The following is a 19,494-nucleotide window of genomic DNA, read 5'->3' on the forward strand; positions in this document are numbered from 1 at the left end:
GGGGCGCAGCAACTCCGAAAACTTCAGATCAAATTTTTAAATAGGCTCTATCTTTATAAACAAACCACATATTTGAGCTTTAAACAACTACATTGTCGACTGAAAAACTATTAAAACTACATTGCGTGACACAATAACAGTAGTATTTAATCTCTAAACGTTACTTACTAATTAAATCATGACCAAATACAACCAAAAACAAACGTTCAGTCTTGCTTGTGAAAGGTACTTCCTCGAAAGCTGTTTTCAGTTGTGTGGCGATTTTTACCGCCCCAAGCAGCGCACAAAACAGGCATTTTTCTCAATTCCCGGTATGAGAGGTATGGGAAAGTTGATCTCCCCAATATGGCGGCGCCGTTGACGTACGCTCCAGCGGCCAGTAGGGCGTCTATGTATATATTATGTCTATGGTCTTGGGATGAGACTGCGCTGATTTAAACATAATAAACATTAATACTGAGGTAAAAAATGTCATACAAAAGCTGTAAAAAAAAAAAAAAGTAGGACATGAGTGACAAGTTCGTCTTCTGAGTTCAACTCATCTCATCCATTCACGCATGTCATTGCACGTGAATCTTTTAATATTTAAACTATTTTGTAGTTTTCCCAGATATGTACTGTATGGTGGGGTTCAAAGTGTGTTGTGGAAGATTGCTGTTCTTGCTGTTCCGTTTTATTAAAAAAATGCGTTCGTGAACAGCTTACATGTTAATGCATTCAATATTTGTTATAAGTCAGTGTATTTTAAATACTTCTTTTTTTATTATTTGTTTATGCTGTAAAACAAAGTACTGATTTTCAAAGCTGTTCTACATGGAAAAAAGAAAAGAAAAAGAAAATAAGACAATGGCTGTTCTTAAAGTAAAAAAAAAAAAAAAAAAACCTGGTAAATCATCCTTTGTGCCTGCATTAATTGATACAAATTCAAGAAAGCACTGTTTATAATTATATTTAGCTATTTTTGCTGTTTTAGATCAGCTGACCGGTGACAGGTGCAATTTTGAGTATTACCCTATTCTTATGGCCCCTCCTATACTTCTCCCACAACTCCTTGCAGAGTATAAGAGCAAGACTACAACCAACATCAAACCTAAACGAGATCTCTTTGAATATGGCTTTAACAGAAGTGTTACTCTCGCAGGGCACAGGTACAATACTTGCCCTGCTGTTGTTTTTGATTATTTATCTCTTTTTCATCACCTCAAGCTCTCAAGATGAGGGAAAATACCCCCCAGGACCCAAACCACTGCCACTGCTGGGGAACCTACACATGCTGGACCTCAAGAAAACCTACATGAGCCTGTGTGAGGTGAGCATGCTTAAATCAGGTTGAACAAAATGAAGCATCGCTTGGTAATTGGTTGACCTAAATAGGTATTATCTAATTGTGTAATTCCCACTTTATATTAAGTGGCTTTAAGTACTATGTACTTACATTTAAAAATAAGTATAATGTACTTATTGTGCTCATGTTGTATTGTAAAACACTTTTGCTGTTATTGAGGGTATGGTTAGGGACAGGTGTGGTGGTATGGGTAGGTTTAAGGGTAGGTTTAAGTGTAAGGGATGGGTCAGCTGTGTAATTACAGATGTAATTACATAAATTAGTTACAGCTGTAATTACATGCTGGTGTTTTTAAAATATAAGTTCAATGTAAAAACATGTATGTACAGTATAAGTCCATTGTATCAAATTATTTGTTTTTAACAGATGCTAGCTATTAAACCGTATTCATTTGTGAGACTCTGTGGTGTAAAAAGTTCACATTAGTAATTAAAGAAAGAAAAAAAAACAAGCAAAATATGGGTCAAAGTGTCTGAATAGTTTGTATTCATTTTACTTGTAGTCCACTGTATGATTTCCATTACACAAGGGTAAATGTTAAATGTCATGCTGATTTGTACTCAGCTTTCGCCAAGATAAGCACAAACTAAGACGTAGCTTTACAGTAAACTATGCTTATTCATTTACGCGTCTTTCCATATGGTTGTGTGATTCCCTTTAAGTCTGGCGTTAAGTATGAGGAATGTTTGGGTAGGCTGTAATATGTCACTTTACTTTAATTTGCTATTACATAAATGAAATATAGTGTCCTGCACCCACTAGTAAAAATCAGAAATGATATCTGGTGTCTGAATATTTTTGTTTGACTGTGTTTTGACTGTTTGAAATTAATACTGCTCTGTGTTTAAATGGGAACCACCAGCAGGGTGTTAAAGTGTAAATTGCAGGTTAACCATGCACCACCACAGCCAATTAATGTGTAAATTAAATTACAGTCCTCAATATGTATATATTTAACATTTTCTGTCTTTTACAGAATTACTTTGTCTTCTGGGTAAAATCTTCACTTTGAAACTTCGTTTTCAGTCACCAAAATGCCATTGTTGTTTAAAGGAGTAGTTCACTTTTGAAAAAACTTTTGCTGATAATTTACTCACCCCCATGTCATCCAAGATGTCCATGTCTTTCTTTCCTCAGTCGAAAAGAAATTTAGGTTTTTGATGAAAACATTCCAGGATTTTTCTCCATATAATGGACTTCAATGGGAACCGGATGGTTCAAGGTCCAAAAGACAGTTAATAACAGTTTCAGATGCAGCTTCAAATGTCTTTAAACGATATCAGAAGATGAATAAGGATCTTATCATGCGAAACGATCGGTTATTTCAAAACTTATTCCAAAAATGTAACTTTTCTAAGGACAAATGCTAGCCTTGCTCTATTCTGTGAGGCGCGTTTGTAACGTCACGTAATACGTAATTACGTTCAAAAGGTCAAGGGCGACGTAGCCGGAAGTACAGAATCAAAATCGTCCGACATCGTTGTTTTTCCTTTTAATTCCTTTTTTGTAAACGGCGTTTGAGTTAGTTTTCACGTTCAACCTATGCGTTCAACTTGTAAACACTCTGACTCTGTACTTCTGGCTACGTCGCCCGTGACCTTTTGAACGTAATTACGTATTACGTGACGTTGCAAACGCGCCTCACAGAATGGAGAAAGGCTAGCATTTGTCCTTAGAAAAGTTACATTTTTGGAATAAGTTTTGAAATAAGCGATCGTTTCGCATGATAAGACCCTTATTCATCGTCTGGTGTCGTTTAAAGACATTTGAAGCTGCATCTGAAACTGTTATTAACTGTCTTTTGGACCTGAACCATCCGGTTCCCATTGAAGTCCATTATATGGAGAAAAATCCTGGAATGTTTTCATCAAAAACCTAAATTTCTTTTCGACTGAGGAAAGAAAGACATGGGCATCTTGGATGACACGGGGGTGAGTAAATTATCAGCAAAAGTTTTTTCAAAAGTGAACTAATCCTTTAAATGAACGGACAAAATATATAAAAAAAAAGTCTTCAGTTTTTAGTTGCACATGTCTTGTAAAAAGCCCCTTAGGCTATGTGCAAATGGAAACGATTTGAAGAGAAAACGCAAAAGTGGCGTTGCGTTATCACTTTTTATTCTGCGTTTAGACGAGCGTTTTGGGTGGGAAATCCGAGTGCATGTGGTGACGCAAAAGAGTGTGAAATTCAATGTAGTATGCACTCCAGGCAGCTAGGTGGCAACGTGAAGCACTGCCACAGACTCGCACGCCTGCGTACAACCTTCACTGTCAAGCAGACTTTTGCATTTAACTTTTTACACGGGAACGCGGCGGTGGAGCGTTTTTAATATTTCCACTCACTTTTTTTGCGTTTGTAAGCTCCCAAAATGCCAACGCCGTGTAAACGAAAGGCACATCTGATAAAATATTTTTACACTTTCACTCGCGAGTGTTCTCGTGTAAACAGGGCCTTAGAGTTACTTAGATAATTAAGTGATGACTGAGCATTATTGAAGTCATCTGATGAAAACAAGCAAACTTACTGAAGAAAATTACAAAAGAAGTAATAGCCTCATTCACTGATCTTGCTCAGAGTGTAATCTGGTTTTATAGGTGATGTATTATGAATTTAACCTCATTCATGACAGTAGCCCTGTGACTGAACCTATTAAAACATGTTATACTCATATACTCCAGGATGAGTTATTCTACTTTGTGATGATGAAAAAAATATTGCCTGTTCATCTTTTTTTTTCTGTATTTTTTTTTTTTTTTTTACAACAAATAATGTGTTTTGGTAAAGACCACAAACTACTCACATTAAAAGCCAAATCAAACTGCCCAACTAAAGCAAACATTGATCACCTTAAAGGAGAAATAATAACATATCGGTACCTAGTCTACCGTTCTTTGAGATTTATTTTCATGATAATCGAATGTAAAGAGTTTTATCTCTAAAAACTGTTTCGATTATAACGCTAGTATACGGGGCATATAATAAGTCAAAATAAATCGCTACCACTAACAAGGCTCAAAATAGCCCCACGCTAACATGCTAGCATAATGAGGGTTCATACATGCAAAACAAAGCATTGAGAACTTTGTAAGTGTACAGACCGTTTAATAAGAAGACACATTATAAAGACAGTCCACTTACAGGCAGGAGCCATCTTTGGAAAACAGACCCGACAAGTCGAATCACGAATGACGTGCTGAGTGAGCTGAACTGTATGAACAGCGTTCGTGGTTCGGCGTTTTGTCATGTTAGTAGTGTGGGGCTATTTTGAGCCTTGTTAGTGGTATTAACTAGCGATATCTTTTTACTTATTAAATGCCCCCATATACTAGTGTCACGCTTAACAGTTTTTTTTCCGGAAACGCTCCATTTTTCTGGCTGCTCTCTTTGGGGCCTGAGTGTGCTCGTTGTACCACGGCCTTGGACTATTTTCTTTAATCTTCTTCAAGCGCAATGGAGCAACTGTGTCTAAAGTGCTGGAAAAGAGAGAGTTAAAAGTTTCTGTCACAATATCGAGTTCTTCTAAGCTATCCGGGATGCTGAAATGATGAAACTGATTAGGAAGATTATTGATAAAGCAATCTTTAGTGGCAGAGGTTATAGCCCACTAAACAACATGATGTCCAAAAGACGTCTTTGTCACAAAAGTTCAAATGTGGCCATTGTGGACATGTTTTCAACATAATTTATGGTCTCATTTAGACAATTTATACTGTTTCTGGACCAAATAAACACCGACTTTTGAGAAAAAGACTTTTGAGACTTGAAAAGACGTCTTTTGGACATCATGTTGTTTAGTGGGCTCAAGTTACTGGAAGACACAGAAGATGATTTACCAGTTTTTTTGTTTTTTTCTTACTGTAAGAATAACAGCCATTGGCTTAATTTCTTTTTCTTTTCTTTTTTTATGCCACACCATTGCTGAGATTTATGCATTCATTCTTGATGTCTGTGTGTGCCGACATAAAATATTTTTTTGATTTTCAATGTTTTGATTTCATTGAAAATAATACAAATCGTATGTTCTAAAAATTACTGTAAAAAAGGGCCACGAAATCGATCCAAAGAAGGTCTCAAGCGTGTTCCGTCTTTTCCATGGCAAAGTGAATTTTCGATTAAATGCAATACATTTAATCTTATGTATTAACTCGTTTCATCTGACTCCATAAAATGAAAAGGGTTTATCAATGATATCTGTGCATCATTTAATACGTTAATGCTTGACTATTCCTTTAACTCTAATGAAACTAAAGTCAAAGTCTGTTAGAATAGCCAAATATAACAATTTATTATGTCAGGTAAATGTATCATTAAAATTCCACAAGATAATCAATGCAAACCATTAAATATTTCAAAGAACAAAGAACTTTACCCAACATATTAGGCTACATGAGCTGAGAAGACACAACATCATGAGCTGATCTGAAAGGCAGCCCCGAGCTCTCCCGCTGCACCCCTTAAATGGCCAGACCTTACCTGATATTTTAATCACCAGGTTTCAACGGAAAGTTACTGAATCTCCCCCAACATGCTTATTGGGCGCAGACCATTTGCTTGGTAGTAATTTGCATTCAGACAACAAGGCAGAAGGTGTCAACTCAAAGACCACATTCCTTTGTGTGACAGTGAAACTTCTTAAAAACCTTATTACCTTTTCTTTTACTACTTTGGGAATGAGACATTATTATCAGTCACCCTGAGACCATCAAAATGACTCCAAACACTTCTTAAAGATTATCATTCACATTAAAAACATATATTCTTGAGAGTTTTCAATCATTGACTGACTGAGAGGGAGAGAGAGAGAGAAGATGTAAATTCTCAGAGAAAGGGGGTAGGGTGTCAAATGTTAATTTGCAAGCAATGCCCTTTGTCTTCAGAGGGTGTTGGTCAGATATTTTCTGTTTAACCAGTTTTCCAGTCTTACATTACCATGCTGCTAGGAAAGGTACATTTAAAAAAAGAATTTAAGCTCTTGATGAGTTAAATTCAGTGATTCAGGCCAATTAATGATTAGATTAAAACACAACCAACACCATCAGATGCCCTTTTTTATTTGTTCATCTGGCTGTTATAAGTCACATACAGCAGCAAAACAAAATCTAAAATTAATGATTTAAGGGTCAAGAGCCCAACTAAACCAAACACTTAAAGGGATAGTTCACTTTTAAATAAATTTTTGATATGTTTTAGCTTACCTCAAAGGCATCCAAGATGTAGGTGTCTTTGTTTCTGCAGTATGTTCAATTTTGACATTTTTCAGTCAAACCGTTGTTGTCTATCAGTCATACACTGGAGGCTAAGGGGGTCCACCAAAAAGCACGCACAGAGAAGTCAAAATTAAACATGATTTAATGACTCGTAAATGTTTACAATTATATTTAGGGTTAGCTATTTTTGTTGTTTTAGATCAGCTGACCGGTGACAGTTGCGCAATTTTGAGTATTACCCTATTCTTATGGCCCCTCCTACACTTCTCCCACAACTCCTTGCAGAGTATATAAGAGCAAGACAACCAACATCAAACCTAAACAAGATCTCTTTGAATATGGCTTTAACAGAAGTGTTACTCTCGCAGGGCACAGGTACAATACTTGCCCTGCTGTTGCTTTTGATTATTTATCTCTTTTTCATCACCTCAAGCTCTCAAGATGAGGGAAAATACCCTCCAGGACCCAAACCACTGCCACTGCTGGGGAACCTACACATGCTGGACCTCAAGAAAACCTACATGAGCCTGTGTGAGGTGAGCATGCTTAAATCAGGTTGAACAAAATGAAGCATCGCTTGTTTGGTTGACCTAATTGGTATTATCTAATTGTGTACTTAATTTTAACAGATGCTAGCTATTAAACCGTATTCATTTGTGAGACTCTGTGGTGTAAAAAGTTCACATTAGTAATTAAAGAAAGAAAAAAAACAAGCAAAACATGCACTCTAAAAAATGCTGGGTTGTTTTAACCCAATTTTGGGTAAAATATGGACAAACCCAGCCATTGGGTAAAAAAATGTAATTTAAAAATGTAACCCAATGGCTGGGTTTGTCCATATTTTACCCAAAATTGGGTTAAAACAACCCAGCATTTTTTAGAGTGTGGGTCAAAGTGTCTAAATAGTTTGTATTCATTTTACTTGTAGTCCACTGTATGATTTCCATTACACAAGGGTAAATGTTAAATGTCATGCTGATTTGTACTCAGCTTTCGCCAAGATAAGCACAAACTAAGACTTAGCGGTATAACGCTTCCTTTTACAGTCCAGTTACCCATGTAAATACTATCAACTTATTTTAGTAACTACAATTGCTGGGTAATAACTAGTACTACCCCTGAACCTACCCCTGTTCCATGTACTTACCTTATATTAGCCAGTACTTTCTAGGTAAATACACTGTAAGTACACTGTTAGTACTGTACTGTGGAGGAATACAAATTTGTCAAATGTTTAATTTAGGTTTTCACTCCAATGGTATAAAAACTGATAAAGTCTCCAGCAAGAGTCTCGATTGAATCATTTAGGTTGATTGGATTAGCAATGGGGGAGACTTCCACCTTTTGTCTTTAATGGCTCTGGGATGGCTCTCTGGAACCAGAGTTCCAGGCTACTATCAGCATTTGAATAGTTATGCTGATTCAATTGGATTGGTAATGGCCTCAGAGTAGGGTGTGTTTCTATTTCACTTGCATGCTTTTGTTTCAGTTTTCTCCCTCTTGAATGTAAACTCCTCCCATCTAAATGTATAAATTTTAAGGGAATATTCTCCCTTAGTCAGACTTATTTTGAGATGACTATAGCGACGCAATAAAGAATTTCTGCGTGAAAGATGCCTCAAGAGTCTCCTGAGAAAATTTTGAATTTAGTAGATGTGATTTCCTGCATTCTGCTGCATTTTAGGCCTTAGGCCATGCCCTTACCTATACCAGTAAAATAACTTAAACCAGTCAATACCAATGGTCAAATAATACAATAATAATAATAACAGTTTGACAGTTAATGATAATGAACAAGTTGCATGTTTATTATGCTCTGTGTGCTGACAGAAAAAGTGCAAACGCATAATATTGATAAATTATAATATAGGTAATACAAAAAATAATAGGTAATACAACAATCTAGTTTAATCAATCCCCAGCTGTAGACTACATATGTTTGACAAATTGACAATTGGATAATGGATAACAATGTGTTGATACTGGAGAAAGAGAGAGAGAAAAGGCTCTGAAAGAGAGGGTGGGACAACATTCTTGAGGGTAACACCCAAGTATGAGAAGAAAGTTGATTTTAACTAGTATGAAACACAGTAATCTAGCTCAGAACTTAAAAACATAAAAAAACAAAGCAAACACACAGGTATTAATATTCCTATAACTACTTTAATATCAAATGTGTGTGAAACAGTGTTTATGTGTGTGTGAGTGAGTGAGTGAGTGAGTGAGTGAGTGAGTGAGTGAGTGAGTGACAGAGACAGACAGGTCAATTCCCACGACTAACTTTACATTATTTCCACTCGACGTCACTGGCGCTGCCATTCTGCTCTCATCTGAGGTAAAAAAATGTCCCGTGGTGCGCGTGCACGGTGCACTCCCCTAATCTGATACTGTGGGCGATATTTTCAGCGCCCCCAAACCATAAAATTTGACAATGCTGATTGGCGAAATATAAACTTTTTTGCATAGCAACCGGGGAACCATTGGCTTAAATTTCAGCACTGTGGGGCTGAGCGAACTGGCGCCCTGAGAAGACAGCCTATTGGCTATACTACTACACCAACATGATAAAAGTAACGAAAGTGAATGCAAATATCATTCTGGTGAGTTCAAAACACTTTTCAAAGTAAAACCATTATTAGCATATAATTAACACAGATTATTTTTCAAAATGATAAATTATAATATATATTAAAAAAAACAGACAGACAGGTCGGAGGGAGGGCGGCGCCCCAGCGCCCTCTATGGGCGAGCCGCCCCTGTCTGTTGCGTGGAAGAATAAAACTTCACTACAACTGTAAAAGGAAGCGTTACCGAAGTAGCTTTACAGTAAACTATGCTTCTCTATTCATTTACGCTTCTTTCCATATGGTGGTGGTGTGACTCCCCTTATGTCCAGCGTTAAGTATGAAGAATGTTTGGGTAGGCTATAATATGTCACTTTAATTTGCTATCCTCACTTAAAAATCAGAAATGATATCTGGTGTCTGAATATTTTTGGGTGTTTTGACTGTTTGAAATTAACACTCTGTGTTAATTAAAGTGTAAATTGCAGGTTAACCACCACCACAGCCAATAATGTGTAAATTAAATTAAAGTGCTCAATATGTATATATTTAACATTTTCTGGTAACACTTTAAAATAATGGTCAGTAGTTAACAATTAGCTATGCAGGAAGTAATAGGTAGTACTGCAAAACCATAAGCAGAAAAACCACATCTTCCAGATTACAGTGTTTGTTAGAATATTAGTGCCTCACAGAACCTGTACAGTATGTGTCAAATATAAAATTAAATAACTTATCATTTGTGAAAAACATGTTTACTCCTCAATAACTACTTAAGCGTTACCTTGTCATCCCGCAGGAACTACTAGTGATGTGGCCCATTATTTTAAAGTGAAAAACATATTAACTCCTAACTAACTACAAGCGTTACCTTGTCATCCCGCAATGTTTACACAAGGTAACGCTTGTAGTTAGTTAGCAGTTAACATGTTTTTCACTTTAAAATAATGGGCCACATCACTAGTTCCTGCGGGATGACAAGGTAACGCTTAAGTAGTTATTGAGGAGTTAACACGTTTTTCACAAATGATAAGTTATTTAATTTTATATTTGACACATATTGTACAGGTTCTGTGAGGCACTAATATTCTAACAAACACTGTAATCTGGAAGATGTGGTTTTGCGCTTATCGTAACATAAATGCAGCCAATTTCTTCATTAAAGATACAAATTGTTTTTGACAAGTGAACATCAATGTTTATATTCATGTGCTAAAGAGAAGTCCTCCTCAGGCAGCTACTGTAACATAAAGTTATAGGTCTTTGGAGTCTGAGATATATGTGACATTCAATAGAGCTCATAATAGTGAACTAATCCAATCATGAGAGTGTCAGCAACACTTCCTAATTATTTAAGATTTATTTTTAAAAACTGTCTTTATTAGGATTATTTTATGTTTAAGTTTTAAATAAACAGCGAACATGCGTCCATCCTGGCAAGAGTAGTGGTCACAATCTCAACCTAGCTAATGTATTTGGGGGGATGTATAAACTTCATAAACTGGTTTCCACAAAGAACCCATTTGAGGCACGTGCTTCTGAAATGTTATGACCATGTTAAGAGTAAAAACCCCCACAATTGTTCACTTTTTAGACATGTTACTTTTATGATTAGTAATTCATTGGTTATTATTTCTTAGTTCACAAGTAGTTCTCAATGAGGATATGAAGAGTTCAGATGCAAAAGCCTCTAAGTGCCATTTGAAATTTTCTTCTAGAATGATAATTTTTATCAAACTTGTATATTTAAGTTCAGTGATTTCACTTAAATGGCAATGATAGTTACCTATTAATTGTTATTTAAGTGAAATTACTGAACTTAAATATACAAGTTTGATAAAAATCATCATTAAAGAAGAAAATTTCAAATGGCATTTAGAGGCTTTTGCATCTGAACTCTTCATATATTTCTTTAGTAACAATCAAATACCTACCAAGGAACTACCTTTGTACTAAATTACCTATTACTTAATGATTAGTTAATATTGCTTCCATATTAGTTAATAGTATTAACTTCGGTGTTAATGCAGTACTACCTATTACTTCCTGCATAGCTACTTGTTAACTACGGACCATTATTTTAAAGTGTTACCCATTTTCTGTCTTTTTTGTCTTCTGGGTAAATTTAATCTTCACTTTGAAACTTGTTTTCAAAAGTTTGCGTTTTCAGGCCACTGAAATGCCATTGTCGTTTAAATGAACGGACAAAATATATAAAAAAAAGTCTTCAGTTTTTAGTTGCACATGTATTGTAAAAAGCCCCTTAGGCTATGTTCACATGGAAACGATTTGAAGAGAAAACGCAAAAGTGGCGTTGCGTTATCACTTTTTATTCTGCGTTTAGACGAGCGTTTTGGGTGGGAAATCCGAGTGCATGTGGTGACGCAAAAGAGTGTGAAATTCAATGTAGTATGCACTCCAGGCAGCTAGGTGGCAACGTGAAGCACTGCCACACAACAACACCAAGTCCGCACGCCTGCGTACAACCTTCACTGTCAGGCAGACTTTTGGGTTTTTACCGTTTACACGGGAACGCGGCGGTGGAGCGTTTTTAAGAAGGGTGGTTTCACTTTTTTGCGTTCGTAAGCTCCCAAAACGCCAACGCCGTGTAAACGAAAGGCACATCTGATAAAATATTTTTACACTTTCACTCGCGAATGTTCTCGTGTAAACAGGGCCTTAGAGTTACTTAGATAATTAAGTGACGACTGAGCATTATTGAAGTCACCTGATGAAAACACACCACTGTGAACTTTACACACGTGTGGGCTGGCCAGCACTGGAAAATCGTAGACTCAGTCATTGGTATATGTTTATTTATAAGGGTATTCTGCGTCTGCTCCCCTCATATTTGTGTGAATATATTCAACCAAAGGGGGCTGGACTGTATTCTTTACGCTCACAAGACTCACTGCTACTGTCTGTACCAAGTGTCCGCACAGAAGCTGGTAAGGTGGCATTTTACTATTCTACCCCCACAACATGGAACAATTTACAAACATTTCTGGAAATTAAAGGAACTGGTTTCAATAGGCCAATTTAAACTCTTGCTCAAAGGTTTGGAAATGAAATCTATGGTTTGTGAATGTTTTTAAATAGTCTTATGAAATTGTTAGAAAATTGTCTGTAATGTACTGAATTGTTGTGATCTGTGCCGCTGTCTTGGCCGGGACTCCCTTGAAAAAGAGATTTCAATGGGATTTATTTCCTGGTTAAACAAAGGTTAAATAAAATAAAAAAAACAAGCAAAATTACTGAAGAAAATTACAAAAGAAGTAATAGCCTCATTCACTGATCTTGCTCAGAGTGTAATCTGGTTTTATAGGTGATGTATTATGAATTTAACCTCATTCACGACAGTAGCCCTGTGACTGAACCTATTAAAACATGTTGAGATAACCTGAAATTATTGATGGTGAGTATACCCAGGAATGAGTTATTCTACTTTGTGATGATGAAAAAAATATAGATAGAAAAAAATAAAGTTATTTTATACACACAGTCAACTTCGCGAATACAGGAAGAAGCCATCTTTGAAAAATAGTCTCTACCAGTCGATCTACGAACGCCGATCCATGTGCGCTGGTGAGATGTGAATAAGGTGATAAAGTGAGCGCGAACAGTAGTCTACATGTACATATTGAAGAGAAGAAAATGGTTCGTGTTTGTGTTTCTTCCGGAAACAACGGACCATATGAGATTCAGCACAGTTCAGCGCACTTGGATCGGCGTTCGTAGATCGACTGGTAGAGACTATATTTCAAAGATGGCTTCTTCCTGTATTCTCGAAGTTGACTGTCTGTATCCACAAGTTTCCTACGCCCCATGAGGCCTTGCGTCAAAAGTGGGCGCGACTTCCGGTTGGAAGTAAACAAAGCGCGATTTGACATGCTTGACACTCGTTCATTCAACAGTTGACAGTCATTCAAGTTATAGCGATCCAAACTAGCTAACGATGTGGGAACACAACCTCAACGAAATTCAATAGGGTGAATTAACAGTACCTTTACCTCCGCAGTAGTTGATTGGGAGTATTATAATAACATTATTAATAATCAATACTCATCAAGGCATGGTGACAGACAGTTGTGCGAGCTGACAAACAATTAAAATAAAAAATACACACTTAGTCATTGTGCTTTGGAGTTTATTCAAAATTATAAATGAATGTGCTGCTTGAATACATTAACTGGCACATTTGGTATTCTGTCACCTCAGGCTTTGATCCTGAGTTTAGGTGTAACATCAGTAGCAAACAGCCAAACACATGCTGATAGTTTATAGAACATTAAGAATTTAAACAAATGTACACAGGAAGATTCGTCGTCTTTTGGGAGGTGATGGAAACTACAGTCGTTGGCAGGATCACTCAGTCTAATTTCGTTTTCAGCTTATGTTCAAAACAATCCCGTTTAAGCCACTAAATTAGTTTAGTCCGGCTATACACACAACCGCGAACAGCACATGTTGTCCCTGAGCTCCGTAACGACATCTTTTATAAAGATTTGCGTCTTTAAATAGTAAAATAATTCTCCGAAAAACAGCTAGCCTCTTCGCTAACTAACACACAAAATACCATTGGAATGCTACTTCCGCCGCGTCACCGGAAGTTTCACCCACTTTATATTTTACAGGAGCGCCCCTCGGAAACTTGTGGATAAAATATCTTCTTATTAAACTGTATGGACACTGACAAAGTTCTCAATGCTTCGGTTTGAATGTTATGCTACCGTGTTACTGTGGGGCTATTTTGAGCCTTGTTAGTGGTAATAACAAGCGATTTTTATTTGTCATTACTCTATGCCTTATATACTAGCGCAATACTAGCGTTATAGGCTAAACTGTTTTTAGAGATAAAACTATTTACATTCGGCAATCATGAAAACAAATCTCAGAAAACGGTTGACTAGATAGCAATGTGTAATTACACCAAAGGTTCATTTTGCACGGGAGTTCTCCTTTAATTACTACATGTGCCAAGTAAACATTTACTGTGTTTAAAAAATACAAAAGTAGGTCACCTAGTTCTTACAATCACTAGGGTAAGAGTTAGTGGTAATGTTTGATCAGGGAGACTCAGGGAGAATGAATATACAAAAAAAGAGCTGATGTCTGATGTCATTAGATAGATAAACAGTCAGACAGACAGATTCTGAGGTCATTCAAAGGTCACCGTTCCCAATAGGGTAATCGTTATGGGTAATGTGAGACCAGTGAGGGCTGATGCCAGTGGATAGATATGGATGGATATGGATTGATTCATTAGCCATTTATGGTTTTTCTTAATATTTTCTCTCTTGCAGCTGTCAAAACAATATGGGTCAGTTTACACTGTGCACTTCGGCCCCAAAAAAGTGCTAATACTGTCAGGATACAAGACCATCAAAAAGGCACTAGTGAACCTTTCTAAGGAGTTTGGAGACCGAGATAGTATGCCCATTTTCCATGATTTCAACCAGGGATATGGTAAGGTTTCACATCTTCAGATGGTCATTTATAAACACATTTGTTGATGTAAGACTTGTCTTGTCTATAAAGTTGAAAATAAAAAATCGGTTCCTTTTCAGTCAGTCACGTTTGACGCAATGTTGGACGGGCCAACGAATAGGAATCTTGCCAGAGAGGCCAATCTACTTCAATGAGCCAATGCACATTGGCATACGATATTTGCATCAGCTTCTCCGCATCGCAGTATGGCTATGACCATAAGGAGCAGCAGGTGCATCGCATCTTCAGGTTTTAGCTTCAGAGCCGAGCAATTTGTTGAGCAGTTCTTCAGGGGGAAGCTGTCTCGTGTGTCCATATGTAGTGACCCAGAGGGCATCCTATGTGTGTATTTTACCATGATATAGCTACTCCTTTTGATGAGGCTGCAGGCCCCCTTCCATATGTAATCTCCACATAACTCCTTGCGGGTAGGATGTGGTTTTCCGCGGCGTTCCTTTTCCAGTGGAAAGGGCAGACTTTCCCAGTGTTGTTCAATAGTCTCACTGAGTGGGTCATGCAGAACAGCAATGATTGACATCCTCTACATCAGCCTAGGCAGGAGGGATCAGGAGGCTTATGCTGGAAGGGGGCAGCAACAGTGGCACTTTGGTAGGGATCCCTATTCGTTGGTCAGTCCGAAGTGGCGTCAAACTTGTCCAACTGAAAGGGAACATCTCGGTTGCTAACACAGTCTCATCCCAAGAAGTCATATAACTGACGTCTTGGGACGTCTTTTGACCATACGTCAACATTAGCCTTTTTAGGGTACCCTTAAACGTAGGTTACATGACGATACCTGGTCGTCATACAACTGACGCTTTATCTTTAACTTCGGTTAAAGGTATGTTTAGGTCTGGGGTAGGGTTAGGATCCGATAGCGTCATCTAACTGACGTTTAAGGGTACCCTAAAAAGGCGGATGTTGACGTATGGTGAAAAGACGACCCAAGACGTCAGTTATATGACGTCTTGGGATGAGACTGCAGACGCACCACATCCCCTCGGCACAGCTGCTGTACCACCACTAGATGGCCAGATCATCAGCTCTGCTCCTCAGTGAAAACCTGAAGATGCGATGCACTTGCAGCTGATGCAAATGGCGCATGCCACTGTGCATTGGCTCATTTAGTTACACTCGAAGTAGATCCGTCTGACTTAGCCATTCCCTTCTTCAGGGAAACGAGGGTTACATACGTAACCCGAGATGTTTTTATTCTAGTAAGAAATGTGAGGTCCACTTTAGAGTAATGGGTAAATGATTCCTCTGTAGGGATCGTGTTTTCCAATGGTGAAAACTGGAAAGAAATGAGACGCTTTGCTCTCACAAAACTGCGAGATTTTGGAATGGGAAAGCAAAGAAGTGAAGAGATTGTCATCGAAGAAACAAAACATTTAAAAGAGGAATTTGAGAAGTCTAAAGGTAAGATTGTTAACCACATGGACAAGATCATGATGCATGAAACTGATTTGAGTGTAAACATCTCGTTCTCCCATGTGCAGGAGAACCGTTTGATACAACTCTGCCATTGGCCATGGCTGTTGCGAACGTTATCTCTTCCATTATCTACAGCACCAGATTTGAGTACAGCAACACTAAGTTACATCACATGATCAAACGAGCTTACGAAAACATGAGGATCATTGGATCAGCTTCAGTGCAGGTATCCAGATATTCCAGCCCATTCTCAACCCCAAGGCGTCACCTAACTGACTCAAATAGATGCGCGCGCATTTTGGCAACGGAAGTGGTGTTGTTTCCCACTGACTGTAACGTGTTAGCAACTCCGAAAGTTTATTAAAATGGTTTCCCAGCTTCAAAATGTCCAGCCCGTTCTCATCCTTTAACGTTATATAGAACGCTATATGCAAAAATGGCGCTATACTACGCACATGGCACCCTTTATCGTTAATATAACACGCGAACCCAAGACGTTATAAATCCTTTAGCGTGAATGTGACACGCACACCCTACCCCACACCTAAACTTAGCCCTCACAGCGCGTGTTATATTAACGATAACGGGTGCCATGTGCGTAGTATAGCGCCGTTTTTGCATATAGCGTTCTATATGACGTTAAAGGATGAGAATGCGTTGAAATGTCTGGTTGTTGCGTTTACGGTTGCACTTATCAATATTCCACCAATGGGCTTCAGTTTTATATTTCCGACAGAATCACGGCCATTTCAGAAGAACCGGCGGCACCTGTGGCTGCAGGCGATTAAATGTATTGATTGGAGTGAGGACATAATAAAAATTCGCCCACGTAGCTTGACCGAGCTTGACACACTGCTGATTCTCGCCATACTTCCGTTGCCACGTCATCATTGTGTACAAACCGTAAAAGGGTCTATATCTGAAGCTTTAGGCGCCAGTTAGATGGCGCCCTAGGATCGCGTGTAACCCTACCCCAGACCTAAACCTACCCACGTCATCTAACTGACGCTTTTCCTTTAGCGTCGTAGGATCACGTCATATAACTGAAGGGCGCCTAAAGCCTCAAATATTGAAGCATGGTCAAAGGTGACGCCTTGGGGTGAGAATGCATTGCCAGATATTCCTGTTCAATCCAACAATATCTCATACCTTGTTACTATACTGCATGATTTTGGAGTTTTTGTTAAGTTGTATGCTTTGGTACATTATGATTCTTTGCAATTCTACTTGTTTGTAGCTCTACAACATGTTTCCTTGGCTTCGTCCTTTTGTGACGAATCATCAACGTATTATGAATAATGTCAGAGACACATTCAAACAAACTGAGGAAATAATAAATGGTCTGAAGAAAACTCTGAACCCTCTGGAGCCCAGAGGAATCGCTGATTCTTTCATGATACGACAGCAGAAGGACGAGGTACTGTCTGTACTTTTAAATCAAATAGATTTGCAATTACCTTTTTTGACTTTCATTGTCATGACTTCTGCAGGAATCTGGAAAAACAGACTCTTTGTACCATTCGATGAATTTACTATGTACAATCAACAACCTGTTTGGTGCTGGTACTGACACTACGGCCACAACGCTACGCTGGAGTCTTTTGCTCATGGCCAAATACCCTGAAATACAAGGTATGACTGCAAATGGCAAATCTTAGTGCAATTGTTGGAGACAATTGTTCACATAGAACAAAGAGTCTTCGATCATAGTCAAAACCAGGACTATTGCATTATTTTATAACAATTTGAATTCTATGCAAAGTGTCAAACAGGGTCAAGTATTCAATAATGCTGCCATATATGTTCATACTGCGGTCTTTCTTGTGAATTTAACTAAGCCAAGGCCCAAGACGAGATTGACCGAGAGATTGGTGGACGTCAGGCAGTGATGGAAGACAGGAAGAACTTACCATATACAAATGCTGTGATCCATGAAACACAGAGATTTGCAAACATAGCACCCCTTGGTTCTCCTCATCAGACCACCTGTGACGTTCATCTGAATGGATTCCTCATCAAGAAGGTCTGGCTCCAAGAGCATGCTGTGTTCTTGCTGATGTGTTTGTTCCATTTATCATTGATCGTTTGTGTTGTTTTATGCAGGGTACCAGTGTGATCACAATACTGGGATCTGCATTGAAGGATGAACATTTTTGGGAAACTCCTGACAGCTTCAACCCAGGACACTTCCTAAATAAGCAGGGCCAGTTTGTCAAAAAGGACGCCTTCTTGCCATTCTCTGCAGGTGCAGTGGACTTCAAATTGGTTATAATTAATAATACACTAATTATATTGAGCCATCACAGATGATTTTTGTTAATACTTTACCTATTTTTTTCTCAGGCCGCAGGGCTTGTCCTGGACAGAGTTTGGCCAGGATGGAGCTCTTCCTGTTCTTCACCTCCCTCCTTCAGCATTTCCGCTTTACTCCTCCTCCTGGAGTGTCTGAAGATGATCTGGATCTCACACCAGTGGTGGGCTTCACCCTGAACCCAGCCTCACACAAACTGTGTGCAGCGAAGCGCTCTTAAAGTTCATATGATATTTTATTAGACATTTGTAATTTTTTTTAATGATATATTTGCATTTATTAAGTTAGGTTTCAATTGGAAATACATTCAATGTTTGCAGTATAGTTCCTTTGCTCGTCTTATGTAATAGGTGTACTTAAGAATATGCGTAATATGTAAATGTCTTTCTCACATTCAAATGAATCAGATGTTGTTATTAATGCTTAAACCCGAGGAAAATGTTGGAAGCGCTGTGGAAATGCCTACAAATGGTTTCTTTAACTAATGTAGATAAAGATTGCACTGTAAAAACCTTTTAAGAAAAAAGCCAAATTCTGACTGTAAGACTGTTTTACAATAAACAGTAATATACTGTAACATTCTGGGTAATATTTATTCACTATTCCCTGCATGAGCTTGGTTTAAGAACAGGTATCAATGTTCTACATTACTTTACCATTCAGCAATTGCAATGCTATGTTAATCAAATCAAAGCTTTGCTTTGCCAATTAACACCTTAGCATTCATTGAATTAGAAATACTTTAAAAATATTATGCTGTACAAGATCACTGCTGCTATAATTAACAAATTAAACCTAACTCAGAAGTTAGGCTCTAAATGAATTTAGTGATTCAGGTCAAAGAATTGTGAAAAACTGATTATGTTAAAACACAATCATCACCATCAGATCATATTTACTATTTGTTCATCTGACTGTTATGTCACATACAGCAGCCAACCCCCCCCCCCCCCCCCCCAAAAAAAAAGATCATTATGAAAAGTATTAGATAATATAGTGCCCAAAATGATCACATACAGAATCTTGTTCAAAAAGCCTAATACACAGTGAAATCAATTCACCAAGTTAATAACATTAAAGATTTGTTTTAAAGGAGTGTCTTTTACTACTAAACTTCAAAAAAGGTTAACACACAAAAAAAGGTTT

General features: G+C 37.9%; 1 protein-coding gene across 2 annotated transcripts; it reads left to right on the forward strand.

The window, feature by feature from the left end:
- Positions 1-1,096: 1,096 nt before the first annotated feature.
- Positions 1,097-18,919, forward strand: LOC120490176 (cytochrome P450 2K6-like). Of its 2 annotated transcripts, none has more exons than XM_089128177.1 (9): positions 1,097-1,309; positions 14,420-14,582; positions 15,873-16,022; positions 16,103-16,263; positions 17,275-17,454; positions 17,528-17,669; positions 17,876-18,060; positions 18,141-18,282; positions 18,381-18,919. In XM_089128177.1, the coding sequence occupies exons 1-9, from the start codon at positions 1,112-1,114 to the stop codon at positions 18,566-18,568; spliced, it is 1,509 nt and encodes a 502-aa protein (XP_088984303.1). In that variant the 5' UTR covers positions 1,097-1,111; the 3' UTR covers positions 18,569-18,919. The 2 variants fall into 2 exon arrangements, with proteins under 2 accessions (XP_088984303.1, XP_039543534.2); XM_039687600.2 differs by lacking the exon at positions 1,097-1,309 and adding an exon at positions 6,769-7,088.
- Positions 18,920-19,494: the final 575 nt, after the last annotated feature.

Source organism: Pimephales promelas, chromosome 3 (genome assembly GCF_988280905.1).
Source record: "Pimephales promelas chromosome 3, fPimPro1.hap1.1, whole genome shotgun sequence".
Taxonomy (NCBI): domain Eukaryota; kingdom Metazoa; phylum Chordata; class Actinopteri; order Cypriniformes; family Leuciscidae; genus Pimephales; species Pimephales promelas.